Raw genomic sequence first — 15,266 nt, 5'->3', positions numbered from 1 at the left:
TAGTCGATTGGACGAGGCTTGAACATTTTTAAGACTGCAACTCTTGGAAGAAGATAACGAGTTGAACAAAAAAGTTGAAGTGTTTATTGTCCTAAAAAGATCATATTAATATAATATTTATTCAACTATAACATAACACTAAGACAATAATAATAAAAAATATATGATTTAGAATATAACAATGAATTTTTTCCAATAAACTTATAAAGGATCAAACTACGAAACAGACATAACAGAAAAATTAACAACTGCTAAGATAAACACACCATCTTGAGCTGAAAGAAAAATTAGATAATATACAATAAAAAATAAAATTCAACATGGTACACTTACAATAAAATATTGTGAGAGCCCCACGTTGGGCGCCATTTATGTGACGATAGGTTAGGATAATGTCACATACTAATTATTAATTAATCTCAGAATTGTAAGGGTCCTTTATAATAAAAATTTTCAATATTGTCTTTTCTACCTGTAATTCTAAAAGATGAAAATACATTAAAACAAGGAACTAGTCGAGCGACCTGATTTAGGCCTACGAATTATATGTATTTGGCAGTTTCTATCTAACGCTACAGTTATGGGCGTAGAATAAAGCTTTATTTTTTACAAAATTTATTTACATATACAATGCTATTTACATATGCAATACAGAATAGTTACACTAAATAATGTTGACAACAAAATTATAGAATATAATTTTTTTTATCCAACAAAGCTAAATGACAGCAATAAACGAAAAAAAGATGACTACAACTCTTATTGACTAAGAAATGAACTGAATAATGACTCAAAAAATAAGTCTTTTACGGTAAGGAGGGGATTAACACAAGGAGATCCACTGTCCACAACTTTATTTAACCTTATTCTAGAAGCTAGAAGAGGCAATAAGTTATTGCTTTTGCAGACAATATACCATTGATTGCGAGATCAAAATCAGAACTCATAAGAACATTCAAAAAAGTAGAAACAATATGGAAAAAGTTTGGACTATGCATAAGCGAAAATAAAACAAAATATTTTAAAACGAGAGCAAAAAAAATTGAGCCGGAAGATAATCTAAGAATGAGTAGCGGAAGTAGAGAATATCGTTTTGAAAAAGATGATCAGTTCGAATACCTTGGAGTGACGATTACAAATAGAGCCAAAGAAAATGCGCAAATAGAAAAAGGATTACTAAAGGAAGTAAAGCTGTATGAGTACTAAACAAAATGATCAAATCTAAGTCTATCCAGGATTACGAAAATCAGGATATAAAAAATGATTGTGCACCTTTCGATTATGTACGGCAGCGGAACTTAGGTGTTAAATTAAAGAAAGATATTATGTAAGATATACGGAAGGACAATGATGGAGTATGGAGAAAAACAACAAATAAAGAGGTAATCATCAGCATCATCATCCAGCCCTTTGCGTCCACTGTTGGACATAGGCCTCCCTAATTTTTGTCCATTGTGCTCTATTTTGAGCACTTTGCATCCAATTTCTAAGGAGGTAATAACTAAAAAAGAACTAAATTGAAAATTTACAGAGCAGCAATTAGACCAGTAATCACATAATGGTACTGAAGTAACATGTTTGACACAGAAATATGAAGAAAGATTGAGGACACTAGAGAGAAAAATAATTCGGAGGGTAGCAAGCCCACTAAACTTAAGCAATATTGAATTCAGAAAACTGATGAACCACGAAGTAAGAGAACTTTTGAAAGGAGAAGACATCGTCAGATTTATCAAGATACAGAGACTCAGATGGATGGGACATAAAGATAGGAGAAATCCAGAAGCCGTTATCAAGAAAATTATCAAATGGAGACCTGTATCAGGCAGATGAGAGAACCAGATAGCCGAGGACCTTAAGAAGATGGGAGTTAGAGAATCTGTATCCATAAATAAAAACAGGAAAGAATGGAGAAAAAAATTGTAGAAGATGCCAAGTCACCCAACCAATGGTAAAACTAAAATGTTAATGCGGACTTATTTTCCGCCACAAATGAATCGGAAGAGCTCAAAGCTTGAATAATAGATGCCATGATGGCAATATTCGAAAACGTAAAAAGAGATTGGTGACAAATAAAGAATTTACAAAAATATTTATTAACAGCGACATTAGACAAAAATGGAAATAGGAAGAAAAATCACAGATGACACCGAAAGACAACAGCTTGTATGGTACGGACAAGTAAGACGAATGGAGGAAAGGAGAATCCCAAAAAAGTGTTAGAATGGACCCCACAGAAAAACGAAAACGAGGAAGACCAGCAACTACATGGATAAAGGGCATCTCCAAGACGATGTCTGAAAGAAATCTAAGAGAGGAAGACTGCCACAATAGAAAGGAGAGATGATTAGGAATGGAAAGACGTAGAACGCTATAAAACCGATATAGTATGTATGTATTTATTAACAGCGAAAAAAATATATTCTTATAAACTATATAACTATTTAAAATTATTACACCTTCTCTCATGAACATCTTTTACGGCTTTGCTAATATGCCCTTTCTTACATTTGGAACAAGGATATGGTCTCTCCCCGGTATGGATACGCATATGTATCTTAACACTGGTCCTCTGGGAGAAAGATTTATCACAGAAATCACATTTGTGTGGTTTTTCTCCCGTGTGAGTCAGCAAATGGTCTTTAAGGTAATTTCTCTTTGTGAACACTTTATCACAAACAGAACAAGCATGCTTTCCTTTTTTATGCAAAGTTTCGTGAAGCCTAAGACTAGATATTTTTGGAAACGTTTTACCGCATTCATTACAAAGAAACTCTTGTTCAGTTAAATGCAAATGGCGGTTATGTACATCTAAATTTTGCTTGTAGGCGAAGGTTACATCACACTGATTGCATTTGTATTTGGTGTGGGATTCTTGCATGTGTTCCATCAAGTAATAGTTGGTGGTGAAGGTAGATTCGCATCTGCGACACTCATATGAATCTTTTTTATTCATTTCTACGTGGAATATCTTATGATCTTCGAACCACGTCTTTGATGTGAACGTCTTGTCACATTCGTTGCAATAGATTTCCTCTTCTACATGCTCTTTGGTCATATGCTCGTTTAAGGCCATGGTGTCTTTTGTTTGAAACTTCTTGCATATCACGCACTCGTACCATCCTGGATCTTTATTGTGTTTGGTATTATGTAGACTCAAGTAAAAATCGTCATTAAAAGTAAGTTTACACGTATAACAATGATGGTCTTTTGGTTTGTGTTTATGAGCAACATGTTGTTGAAATAAAGATGTGGTGCCGTACGTCGTCATACAAATTGGACAAGTGACGTCTTTGCTGCTTATGTTATATGCATCATTATTTTCGTCGATGTCATCTAGCTTATCTGTGGTATTCTTGTGCATTTCGTAGTGCTCCAGAAGAAGTTTTTTTTCATGGAATTTGTCCTTGCAAATTTTACAAATCCAAGCGAACACTTTCTTCTGCGTTAAATCTTCTTCTCTAGCCATTACTTTGGCTATTTTTCGTAAACAGATCGACGGTAAAGTGTTTCTTACGTAAGGAGTATAGTCGAAAGGAAAAACATATGTAGGCGAATCATCTTCACTCTCAGTTGTTACTGGTTTGTTTGGAGGTACCTTTGACACAGTTGTCGGATAATTCATTAGTTGTTTGGTTGGTATTACTTTCAATGAAGGTGGAGATCTAGATGCAACAGTATTTGATTCCATCTTAACTTTCGCGATTACTTTATGTGCCGGTGGAGACGTTTTGTATGTTACCAGTAGTTGAGTCTGTAATGGTACAGCCCCGGAACTTTTGGAAGACGATAACGAGTTGAACAAAAAAGTTGAACTGTTTATTGCCCTAAAAAAACTCACATTAATATAATATTTATTTAAGTAAAACATAACTAAAACAAGAACAAATAATAAAATAAAACATAAATGTTTTAGGGTATTTTTTAGTTGTCTAAATATTTCTTTTTTTTTTGAGTGAATTTGATGGCCTTGGCCGAGCCAATTAGTCAGACATTTTGTTATTTTAAAAACAAACAAAATATTTTTTAGAATGCCAAAATTTTGCCAAATATTTAATTTTTAATCATGTTCGAACAATTTCATCTGAAATAAACATCATATTCATATTCCGCGACTTTGCCAACATAAATTATAACCAAGGTAGACCATTCGCCAAACAATTAATGTTTGTAGTTGGTAGATACTCCAGGGCCGGATTTAAGGGAGGCAGGCTGGGTAGCGACCCAGAGTCCCTACAAAGCCCCAAACGTAAAAAACAGCACATTATTTACATATTATAATTATTTTTGTTTTATGCAAACACATACGTATATAAAAAATAATGTCTTATTTATTGCTGGATTCACACTCAGCCTTTGCCACTGCTCCTGCCACTGCCGGAAATATTGTCCGGAATACAATATCGACGCGAATGAAGTGTTCACATCAGTCCTCACCAATGTCCTCACTCAACTCATTTACCCAACGACTCGCAACGATGGAAGACGTGGAGGTTATTGCGGCGACAGCATTATGTCTTGTCAGTATAAATAATTATTTTATTAAAGAAATAAAAAATGCCGTCGTCAAAGAAAATGATGGATGAAAGAAATTCATCGCAATAGAACGACGTTATTTCAGGATGTTAAAATACAGGGTGTACAAAAGCGAAATTGATCGTTTTTCTTGGATGATTTTCGAAGTTCAATTATTTATATGCAATCTGCTTAATTATTAAAAACATAGGGGTAGCTTAATAGGGCCGTTTCATTACAAAAAAATAATAGAAGCAAGTAAGTACTTAGTTGTTCGAGAAACGACGAAACGCAATACTTCCTTTGACACTTAAATGCTGGCGGCAAGTGAGCAAGAGTGGCTGAATGTGAATACTCACTTGCATTCGCGCTGCCTCTCCTTTCATCCCAAAAAAAGAAAATTTGGGGATCGCCGTGCAATGGCAACCGGCAGCAGCATGAGCAGTGTCAGCGCAAGTGACCTATTTACACACTCATGCTGTCTAAATCCCTGCACAATTCCCTGTCCAACAGGACTGAGTGTAAATCCGGTATATCAAATAAGATAAGATCCAAATATTGACCTTAATTCAGGAATGGCGGCACTTATATCAGTTAAAGAATTTATACAGTCGAGACGTGACGATTTCGAAATATATAAGACGTGAGGCGCGATGGTAGTCAAGTCACTAAGTCAATCGTGGATTTCAAAATGGTATGACCATAGACATAATAAACGGTAGACCAGGCAAGGTATGGGTCGCTCTGTGCATCGAGGTGTAACGCCAATATTAAAAATTGAGTGGTCTAGCCATCTTTGTCTGTCATATGAGTGGGATCGCTTAGTAAAAAGAGATAGACAGACCACCGATCGACTGCCCGCGCGTTTCGCTTTTTTGGTCATTAGCCTTGTCTACCCTTAATATGTCTATGAGCATGACCCACTTGGTTAGAACCTTACACAATGGCGCCCAACGTGGGGCTCTAAAATCCACTCTAATAGAGCTCCCGAGTCCGACCAACGAGCCCTTAGTATATTTCCTATATACTATCGGATTATTACAAAACTTCGAAAAATAAAGAAAAAGGTTACAAAAATATTTAATTAACAGTGAAACAAATCTTGAACTATTTGAAATTATTACATTTCTTCTCATGGGTACCTTTCAAGTTTCTGGAAATAAACCCTTTGTTGCATTTGGAACAGGAATATGGTCTCTCCCCGGTATGGATTCGCATATGTATCTTAACAGTTGATGCCTGGGAAAAAGATTTATCACAGAACCGGCATTTGTGTGGTTTTTCCCCGGTGTGAATCCTAAAATGAACCTTAAGGTTTGCGGTTTTTTTAAACACTTTACCACAAACAGAACAAACGTACTTTCCTATTTGATGCGTAGATTCGTGAGTCTTAAGATTGGCTATCTTTGTAAACGTTTTTCCGCATTCATTGCAAAGAAACTCTTCTGCAGTTACATGCAAATGTCGGTTATGGTCGTCTAAATTTTGCTTGTAGGGAAACGTTACATCACACTCATTGCATTTGTATTTGGTGTGAGATTCTTGCATGTGCTGCATCAAATAATAGTTCGTAGTAAACTTAGCCTCACATCGGCGACATTTATATGAATCTTTTTCATTAATTTCTACGTGAAATATTTTGTGACTTTCGAACCATGTCTGAGATGAGAACGTCTTGTCACATTCATTGCAATACATTCCCTCTTTTTCATGCTCTTTGATTATATGCTCGTACAACGTTCTGCTGATTTTTGTTTTAAACTTTTTGCATACCACGCACTCATACAATTCTGGATCTTCATTGTGGATGGCATTGTGTAGACTCAAGTAATAATCGTCAGTAAAATTATATTTACACGTCTCACAATAATGGTCTTTTGGTTTGTGTTTATGAGACACGTGGGACTGATAATTAGATATGCTGGTATACGGCGTCATACAAATTGGACAAGTGATTTCTTTGCTGCTTATGTTATATGCATCGTTATTTTCATCGAAATCACCTAGCTCATCTGTGGTATTCTTGTGCATTTCGTAATGATCCAGAAGAAGTTCTTTTTCGTGGAATTCTTTCTTGCAAATTTTACAAACCCAAGAAAACGCTTTTTCCTGCATTAAATTTCGTTCGCTTTGGCTACGTTTCTCTAGTTCGGCTATTTTTTGTGTGTGGGTTAAAGATAAAGTGTTTTTTACATAAGGAGTATAGTCGAAAGGATTAGCGTAATATTTGGGCACAGGACCTTTACTCTGAAATGCGATTGGTTGGTTAGGAAGTAAATTTGACAAACTTGTCGGATAATTCATTAGCTCTTTGGTTGGTATTACTTTCAATGAAGGCGAAGATCTAGATCCAACAGTATTTGATGCCATCACAACTTTCGGGATTACTTTAAGTGCAGGTGGAGAAGGTTTTGATTTCACCAGTAGTGGGGTTTGTGATGACACGGCTGCAGAAACATGGTTGTTTGGTACAATAATGTAATACATGGGTGCTCCTTGGATAGGTAGTAGTCGAGTGGACATGGATTGAACATTCTGGAAGCTGCTACTGTTGGAAGACGATAATGAGTTGAACAAAAAAGGTGAAGTGTTTATTATCCTAAAAAAACTCACATTAATATCATATTTTTACTAAATTATTAAATAAATAAATAAATTCTATTAATATTATATTTTATAAACATGTCTTTATAAAGAAGGTGTCTCTGATACCTCCATTTGTCTTTGTACTCAGTAAGGCAGAGGTAACATGTAACTAATTTCTTGATAGAAGGAAGTAATATGGAAAATAGTTTAAAGGTCCTCGCCCATACAATAGTTTTTTAAAGGACCCATGCGAAAAGTGAGCTAGGACTAACCCTCAGAAGACGGAAGGACCTGAAGAAGAAGAAAGAATTTAGACCTGAAAACTGCAACGCTCAATGTCGGAAGTATGACAGATAAAGGAGGAATGCTCGGTATTATTTTGAACAATGAGTGGAAGGAACATGTTGTAAGAGTAACCAGAAGAAGTGATACGATAATGAGTGTCCAACTGAATGTAGGCAATACCAACGTAAACATTATATGCTCCTACACTTCACTAGTAGAAAGGAAAAGGAAGAATTGTGGAGTGCCCTTAATTGCAAGATGCTCGAGCTTCCTTTAGACGATTACGAAGGATAAAGGACAAAGAAGGAGAAAGACCACTGATGATGGAAACTATTTAATTAAAACATGTCTTTATGAACATTTTTATATTTTCTTTTTTATATTCGAACAATTTTTCTCGTGATAGTCCCTAATAGTCTTAGTAACAAATCCTTTTTTGCAGATTTTGCAAGCAAATCGCCTTTCTCCTGAGTGTATTCTTAAATGTACGTTCAGAGGAGGCTTCTGACTGAAAGACTTATCGCAAATATGGCATTTGAAAGGTTTCTCACCAGTATGAACCCTTGAATGAATTTTCAGGTTCTGTTTTTGTTTGAATTTCTTTCCACAAACCGAACATACATACTGCCCCTCGTTATGAATCTTCATATGGTGCGTCAGTGGTCCTAATCTGGGATAGCCCCTTCCGCAGATGTTACACAAGTAAGAGTTCTCTGTAGAAGTGTGGATACGCCTGTTGTGCTCATCCAGGTTCGTTTTAAAAGGTAAAGTCAGATCGCATTTGAAGCATTTGTACCGAGTGAGTTGAACATGTACCTCTTGCTTGTGTTCAAATAGTCTACGTTCTGTACTAAACTGCAAGGAACACATATCACAACCAATTGGTCCAGTCTGCTTGGCATGTATCATTCTGTGGTTGTGAAAAGACGCTTTAGATGCAAATCTAATTTTACACAAAGCGCAATATAAGTCTTCTTGTATTCCATGAAAATTAAGAAGATGTCTCTCATACCTCCATTTGTCTTTGTACTCAGTAAGGCAGAGGTCGCATTTAACGGATTTTTTATCTTCATTGACTTTTGGGGTTTCATCTTCTAATTTATCTATTACTTTTTTATGCATTTCGTAATGTTCTAACAAGGTACTTTTGCTCTCGAGGTTTTCGAAACAGAATTTACATTTCCAAGTGGTTTTACATCGTTCAGCACAATAATCAAAAGGATTTTTGTATTCCTTAGCACTAACTGGAATTTTCATAGGGGTAGTGACGTTACTCGACAATTTTTTTCTAGCATGAGGAATTTTCTTTTCTTCTTTCATACTTTCTATTTGATCTTCAGTTGAATCGTCTAACTGATCTAACATTGTTTTGTGCATTTCGTAATGATCACATAAACTGTCATTGCTCCTATATTCCTTGCAACAAATTTTACATTCCCATAGAAAATCATTCGTTGTATTTTTCATCTCTTTTTTTGTCAATGATCGTTGCTTCATTGCATATGCATTTACTGGAATCTCTTTAGATTTTGACTTTTTAGCTTCTGATTTTCCTCTGTTTGTTTTTCTTTTACCTTTCTTTGTATCTTTCAAAGGATCTGTTATTTCCTCTTGTTTTTTGTCGAATATCATTTCATTAGTTGTATTGGGTTCTGAAACTACTAGCAAACATTCAGGAAATATGCCAATATCCAATTCCAAGTCCATATTATCTAATGTACTAGGATATGTGATAATATCGTTATTTCCGTAAAACCTACAAAATAAATTATATTAGTAACTAAATTTGCCACCAATATTATTACATTTTCATGTTAAAACTCTCACAGAAATCAACTAAGTATGACAATTTTAAAGAATGCTGTAAATATTTCTTTACGATACGAGGAAGGTCTTCTATACTCTAAGTGGATCAAGTAGAGGAATTATTTATCATATTCTATGTTCTTCCTGTTTAGTCTCTTCCTCGCTTGCTATGGGTTCAATCTTAATACGAAAATGAATATTCAATCTCTGGTGTGTTAGCTTTCGTGAGCGACACATCTATCTTAGTTGAACCTTTCTTTGGGTACAACATCTTATTATATTATTCGAGTATTAACTCAAATATTTCTCCGAATTACATTGTCGCTAAACAAACGCTTTTTCTCTGTGCGCAATGATGTACGACGCTGGTCTGATTTAGAAAAACCGTTGATCCGTTAAAGACCATTAAAACTCGTATACGAAGCAACTGCGTGTGCAAACAGGACTTTGGGTAAGATTTTTTACGAATGACGCCCCACGTTGGGCGCCATTGTGTCACGATGAACTACCACAGAAAATTGAAATATCACTTTACGATAGTATTTAAATTTTTTCTGTGGTAGTTCATCGTGACAGGGTTATAAGAATATATCTTTTTATTTAAAATAAAACTATGTTTTACTGAGTCTGTTGTCTAACAGAGCTACCCGTCACAAATTGGTGCCCGAACAAAAGTAAGATGCCGCTTCAGCCAAAAACGACAAACACAGACTCAATAACCGGTACCACGACAGGTACGTCGAGGATATATCGCCTATCAAAGAGGAATTACACTACGCACAGGTATGCTTGGATTTTAAAGGAACCGTTGAAGAGTTGAGATTAAGGCTCAGAGAATTTTTTAAAGTTGCCGGTGAAGCGACAGGAACAATCCCAAAAGTCAAAACTTCCAAAGAATCTGAACCCGACATATTAACCCAGGAAATTTCGGTCATCAGAAGTCAATTACACGACCTAACGTTACCGAGACAAATAAGACAATCAGAATTAGTAAACCAGGTACGTAAGTGGAACACACACTTCTACAAAAAACGTTCGAACGTAGTAGATTTTATAGAAAGGATAGACGAATTAAGCCTGGTTTACAATATCTTAACTCAATATTCAGATAATTCTAAAATCCTTTTAAAAAATACGAAATACTTAACTACGATATTGTTTATATAAAATGTTAAATAACAAACATACGATCATTGTATACCACGCGTGAGGGGCAAGCATTTTGATGACACGGTGACTTCTGCTAAGTAAGCAGTAAACATAATATTATATCATACATATACAAACTTGAAATAGAAATGAAAATAAATTGTATACAAACAAATCGATCTAATAAATAGAAACACGCGGAATAATACGGGGATTATCATTAGTTAGATTGCGAGAGATTCAGTTAGGTTTGGGGTTGCCTGCCGCAACTCTGTAGAGTAATATATAATGATTGGCGTCATCAGCTGAGTACTATCTACATTAAACAACTGTATTTAACAACAAATAAAGTACTGATGGGTAAATAAGTGTATCCCTGCTGACCAACCCCATACCAAGGGCAAATACCACCCCAAGTCTTTATACTTTCCTATGAGATCCATAAATACGATCTGCTAAGAGCATTGACTATCAGAATTGTTAAGAGACAATTGATAAGGGACCATTCTTTTCTAGAAACCGGCAAAAGCAATAATTGTTTTACGTAATCTACCATTTTCAATGGAAATTAATTCCAATTTTTAAGTTAAAGTACTAAAAAAATCATTAAAAATCGCTGGAATATAACGTCCCGGCTTACTGTTGCTTCATAGATCTACAAAAGGCAATGGACCATGTAAAGGTGAATGACATAATTCACCTGTTATATAAAAGAAACATACCATCAGATATTATCAAGACTATCGAAAACATATACATCAGAAATAAGATGCAGGCCAGAATTAATAACAAACTAACACAGCCGATACAAGGAGACTCACTGAGCCCGCTGCTGTTTAACCTCATCATGGATGAAATTATTCATAAAGTCAAAAACCTGAGTATAGGGTACAGAATGGATGAAAAAATTATCTCTATAGTATGCTATGCAGATGATGCCATACTTATTGCAGAGAGTGAAGATGACCTTCAGAGACTTTTATATCAATTTAATATAACAGCAAGAAAGTTCAACATGATAATATTGTCAAATAAAATAAAAAGTATGGTAATCTTTAAAGTATCCAGTAAGAAAGAAGTATCAACTACCTGGGAGTACTAATGCACAGTTATAGAGATACAGAAGAGATTACAACGCTTCGGTTCAAACTCTTGAGACTTTTTATGAAACCTTTACCATGACCAAATTTTATATGTTTGTAACGTCTAAGTGGTTGTTTTTACTGTTTTACAATTATTATTTATAATTTATTAAATCTTTCATCATCCGGAGTTGCACAACAGACCAAATTTCTTAATACGATGCACACACCTACAACTCGAAGTAGTGGTACTTTTTTATACTTTGACCATTAGCTCTGAAGATGACATTTGTGTCGAGAGCGCTTAGCTAAGGAAATTAAATATATTTACACACTTTAATACACTTTTTTCACTTCCTTCATTCATTCAAGCGTGTACAAAATTTGTCAGGCTTTCAACTATATTGAATAATACTCAACGGTTTTCAAATGGGAACCAGTAGAGTGATAAGCAAAACTACAATCGGATATAATTTAAAAAATAAGGGGAGAAACGATCGTATCTTTGGCACCGTTTCAAGTATTTTAAAAACTAGTCAGTAATAGCTCTATTGAAATATTTATTGATAGCAATTGTACATTTTATTTCTTACAAGTTTTTTCATGGTAGTCTCTAATAGTTTTAGTAACAAAACCTTTTTCACATTTTTTGCAAGAATAAGGACGATCCCCGGTATGCTGTCGTAAGTGTACAGTGAGGGGTGATCTTTGTGCGAAAGTTTTGCCACAAACATGACATTTGTATGGCTTTTCCCCAGTATGAGTTCGAAGATGTTTTGTCAAGCTCGGTTTCTGTTTAAATTTTTTGTCACAAAAAGAACACAGATATTGTCCATCTTCATGTATTTTCATATGTGCTGTTAAAGGCCATTTAGAAGCAAATGAACGTCCACAATAAGTGCAAAGGAAAGACTTTTTGTCCTTATCGCTGGAATGCATATTTTCCATGTGTTGATCCAGATTTTTTTTATAAGGCAGAGTCAAATTACAAGTCGTGCATTTATATTTTTTGAACGTAATGAGAGAGTTATCGTTATGGCTTTCTTGTATGTGGACGAGCAATTGCTTATCGGTTGTAAATTCTCGAGAGCAGAGATTACAACGCTTCGGTTCAAACTCTTGAGACTTTTTATGGAACATTTTGTGACCCTCAAGCCAGCTTTTCGAGAAAAAATGTTTGTCACATTCTTTGCAATATAAGTCTTCTTTTACATGTTCGGAACGAATATGAGCGTATAAGGATTCTTTATTTGGAGTACTGAATGTTTTACAAACAACACAAACAAATGTATGGGGATCTGAGCTATGAGTCGCATTGTGGATGCTCAACCTGTACTCATTGTCGTAGTTTCTCTTACATATGTCGCAGTAATGTTCCTTTGATTTGTGTGTTCGTAAAACGTGATGATTATAATTCCATTTATCTTTAAAACTAACTTGACATAGGTCACAAGTAATTTTTCCCTCTTCCATACTTTCTACTTGATCTTCAGTTGCATCATCTAACAGATCTGATATTGCTTTATGCATTTCATAGTGATTAAACAAGCTGTCTTTGCTCCCATGTTTTTTGTAACAAATTCTACATTCGAACTGAATATCATCAGTTGTTGTATTTTGTATTTCTTCTTCTCTCAATGATCGTTTCTTCATTGCGGACGCAGTCAGTAGATTATTCTCAAAAGCAAAATAATCAAATGGATTTTTATATTCTACAATTGGAACTCTTTTTCTATAATATACTGGAATCTCTTTAGGCTTTGATTTTTTAGCTTCTGACTTCTCTTCATTTGTTTTTCTTTTGCCTTTCTTTGTATTTTCTAAAGGATCTTTTATCTTCTCTATTTTTCTGTCGAATACCGTTTCGTCGTTAGTTGTATTGGGTTCTGAAACTATTAACACACATTCAGGAAACATGCCAATAGCCAATTCCAAGTCAATATTATCTAATGTACTAGGGTATGAGTTAATACTATAGTTATTTCCGCAAAACCTACAAAATAAATTATATTAGTAACTAAATCTCTAACCAATATTATTATATTTTCATGTTAAAATTCTCATGTAAATGACATTGGGCATTCAGAGAAGGCGTTATATAAGAAACTCAATCAAAATGTAGAAACTTGTGACGATAATATATCATTTTATCGTCTAGAGCAGCGTTTCCCAACCCGTGGGTCGCGGGCAGATTTCAGGTGGGTCGCGGCGTGGTTCTTACAGTAGCTGAATAACGTACATAATATCATCATGGGTGAGGGATAGGTCACGAATATGAAAAAACATCAGAAGGTGGGTCGCCAGAGATAAAAGGTTGGGAACCACTGGTCTAGAGTACGCCAATGTATTAAGCAAAACGTGAAAGACATGTTCATGAAAGACAGAACCATTGATGAAGACACCTGGAGAGGTAGAAGTAGATGGCGATGGAAATACGTGAAGCGGCAGAAGTTGTAGTATATATACACGTTAAATTTGGTCTTCTTTTGAAGACTTTTTCTTTTTAAAGAAAGTTTCTTTTTTTAACTTTTACCCTTCTTCAAACAATTATTTTCACTTTCTGTTTTTTTCCTGTTCATGTGTTCTATCTTTTCTTTCTCTTCTCTGTTTCTCTCCCTTTCATTTTCTCTTCTTTTCTCCTTTTTTTCTCTTCCCTCTTACCCTCTTTCTGCTCTGTTCCTTTTTCTCATCTCTTTTATTCTTGTTTATTTTTGTTTAGTTATATTTGTATGTATCGTTGTGGGGCAGTCAGTGGGGAAGGACCTTTTACATCCGACCTACACAGGCTACCCCATCTTAATGCCAGAATGAATGGGAGGATGAGTAAGGGTGTGTACATGAAAGTAAGGAATAATTGGAGTTGAATGAAAGGAAGTATGAATGGGTGGGTGAGAAAGCGTGCATAGATGAAAGCATGAATGACTGGAGTTGCTCTTAACTGCCAACCAGGGTTGGACAAAAATTGGTTTAAAAAAAACAAAAAACATGTTTTTTTTTTGGTTAAAAACAATGTTTTTTGTTTTAAAACAGTTTTTTTTTCATTAAAAAAAACAGTTTTAAAACAAAAAAACACTGTTTTAAAACAAAAAAAAGCAAAGCTGAAAGTTGTTGCAACAGCTTTGGATAAATGCCACAGAAATACCTGCACTATAGCAGATGCAACAGACATTTGGAAGGACTTACTGGGTTATTTCCAAAGTGAAAGTGAAGCTCAACCTAACGGTTGTAGCAACGTGTTGGAACTTCATAAAGCAGAAGCACGTTTTCAAATGGCTAGAACAAATGCGCATTATTTATATTATTTATTAGACCCTCAACACTTAGGTCAGGAACTCACTGAGTGGAAGTTGATAGAGCATTGTTATTTATTTCGGATTTTCACCCAAATGTGATGCCCGAAATACTGTCATTTCGTGCCTTAGCACCGCCATTTAATAAACAATATTTGTTTGCAAAAAATACAGTAAACAATTTAAGTTCTTTAACATGGTGGCTATCTCAAAAACAGTTTATTTCATCGGAGTTGTTCCAGTTGACAACTCAATTATTTTCAGCAGTTGCATCCAGTGCTGGAGTGGAGAGGCTATTTTCTTCATATGGTCTAGTTTACTCGAAATTGAGGAATAGGTTAGGAAGTGACAAAGCTGCTAAGCTAGTAACAATATTTCAAAATTTAAATAAAAATTATTAAGGTTACATTATTAACCGTAAAAGCTCATTATTTATAGTTTTTATTTTTTTAAGGAACATTGTGTAATAGATGCTGTTGTAATTCAATAATTATTTACTTAATTTCTTAATTTTCTTTTTCTTTCAACTTTATTAGGAGTATTGGTTTAGTTA

General features: G+C 34.8%; 3 protein-coding genes across 3 annotated transcripts; all 3 read right to left on the bottom strand.

Annotated features, from left to right (window-relative positions):
• Positions 1-598: 598 nt before the first annotated feature.
• Positions 599-4,784, bottom strand: LOC126892966 (zinc finger protein 182-like). Its single transcript, XM_050662914.1, has one exon. The coding sequence runs from the start codon at positions 3,869-3,871 to the stop codon at positions 2,441-2,443; it is 1,431 nt and encodes a 476-aa protein (XP_050518871.1). The 5' UTR covers positions 3,872-4,784; the 3' UTR covers positions 599-2,440.
• Positions 4,785-5,622: 838 nt separating this feature from the next.
• On the bottom strand, positions 5,623-7,038 carry LOC114325034 (zinc finger protein 664-like). Its single transcript, XM_028272957.2, has one exon. It carries the CDS (start codon positions 7,036-7,038, stop codon positions 5,623-5,625), a length of 1,416 nt encoding a protein of 471 aa, XP_028128758.2.
• Positions 7,039-7,749: 711 nt separating this feature from the next.
• On the bottom strand, positions 7,750-14,713 carry LOC114325033 (zinc finger protein 845-like). The gene is made up of 4 exons (XM_028272956.2): positions 14,607-14,713; positions 12,636-13,416; positions 11,658-11,731; positions 7,750-9,142 (listed from the first exon to the last, which is right to left on the bottom strand). Exons 1-4 carry the CDS (start codon positions 14,711-14,713, stop codon positions 7,750-7,752), a joined length of 2,355 nt encoding a protein of 784 aa, XP_028128757.2.
• Positions 14,714-15,266: the final 553 nt, after the last annotated feature.

This window comes from Diabrotica virgifera, chromosome 9 (assembly GCF_917563875.1).
Source record: "Diabrotica virgifera virgifera chromosome 9, PGI_DIABVI_V3a".
Classification (NCBI taxonomy): domain Eukaryota; kingdom Metazoa; phylum Arthropoda; class Insecta; order Coleoptera; family Chrysomelidae; genus Diabrotica; species Diabrotica virgifera.
This window is presented reverse-complemented; position numbering and strand designations above follow the sequence as displayed.

Coding starts and splice junctions, on each gene's coding strand:
- LOC126892966 (XM_050662914.1), bottom strand. CDS start 3,871: ATGTTTTACTTAAATAAATATTATATTAATGTGAGTTTTTTTAGGGCA.
- LOC114325034 (XM_028272957.2), bottom strand. CDS start 7,038: ATGTCCACTCGACTACTACCTATCCAAGGAGCACCCATGTATTACATT.
- LOC114325033 (XM_028272956.2), bottom strand. CDS start 14,713: ATGCGCATTTGTTCTAGCCATTTGAAAACGTGCTTCTGCTTTATGAAG. Junction 13,417..14,606: donor TTCACTTTGGAAATAACCCA/GTAAGTCCTTCC, acceptor TTTATTTTGTAG/GTTTTGCGGAAATAACTATA. Junction 9,143..11,657: donor AAGTACCACTACTTCGAGTT/GTAGGTGTGTGC, acceptor TTTATTTTGTAG/GTTTTACGGAAATAACGATA.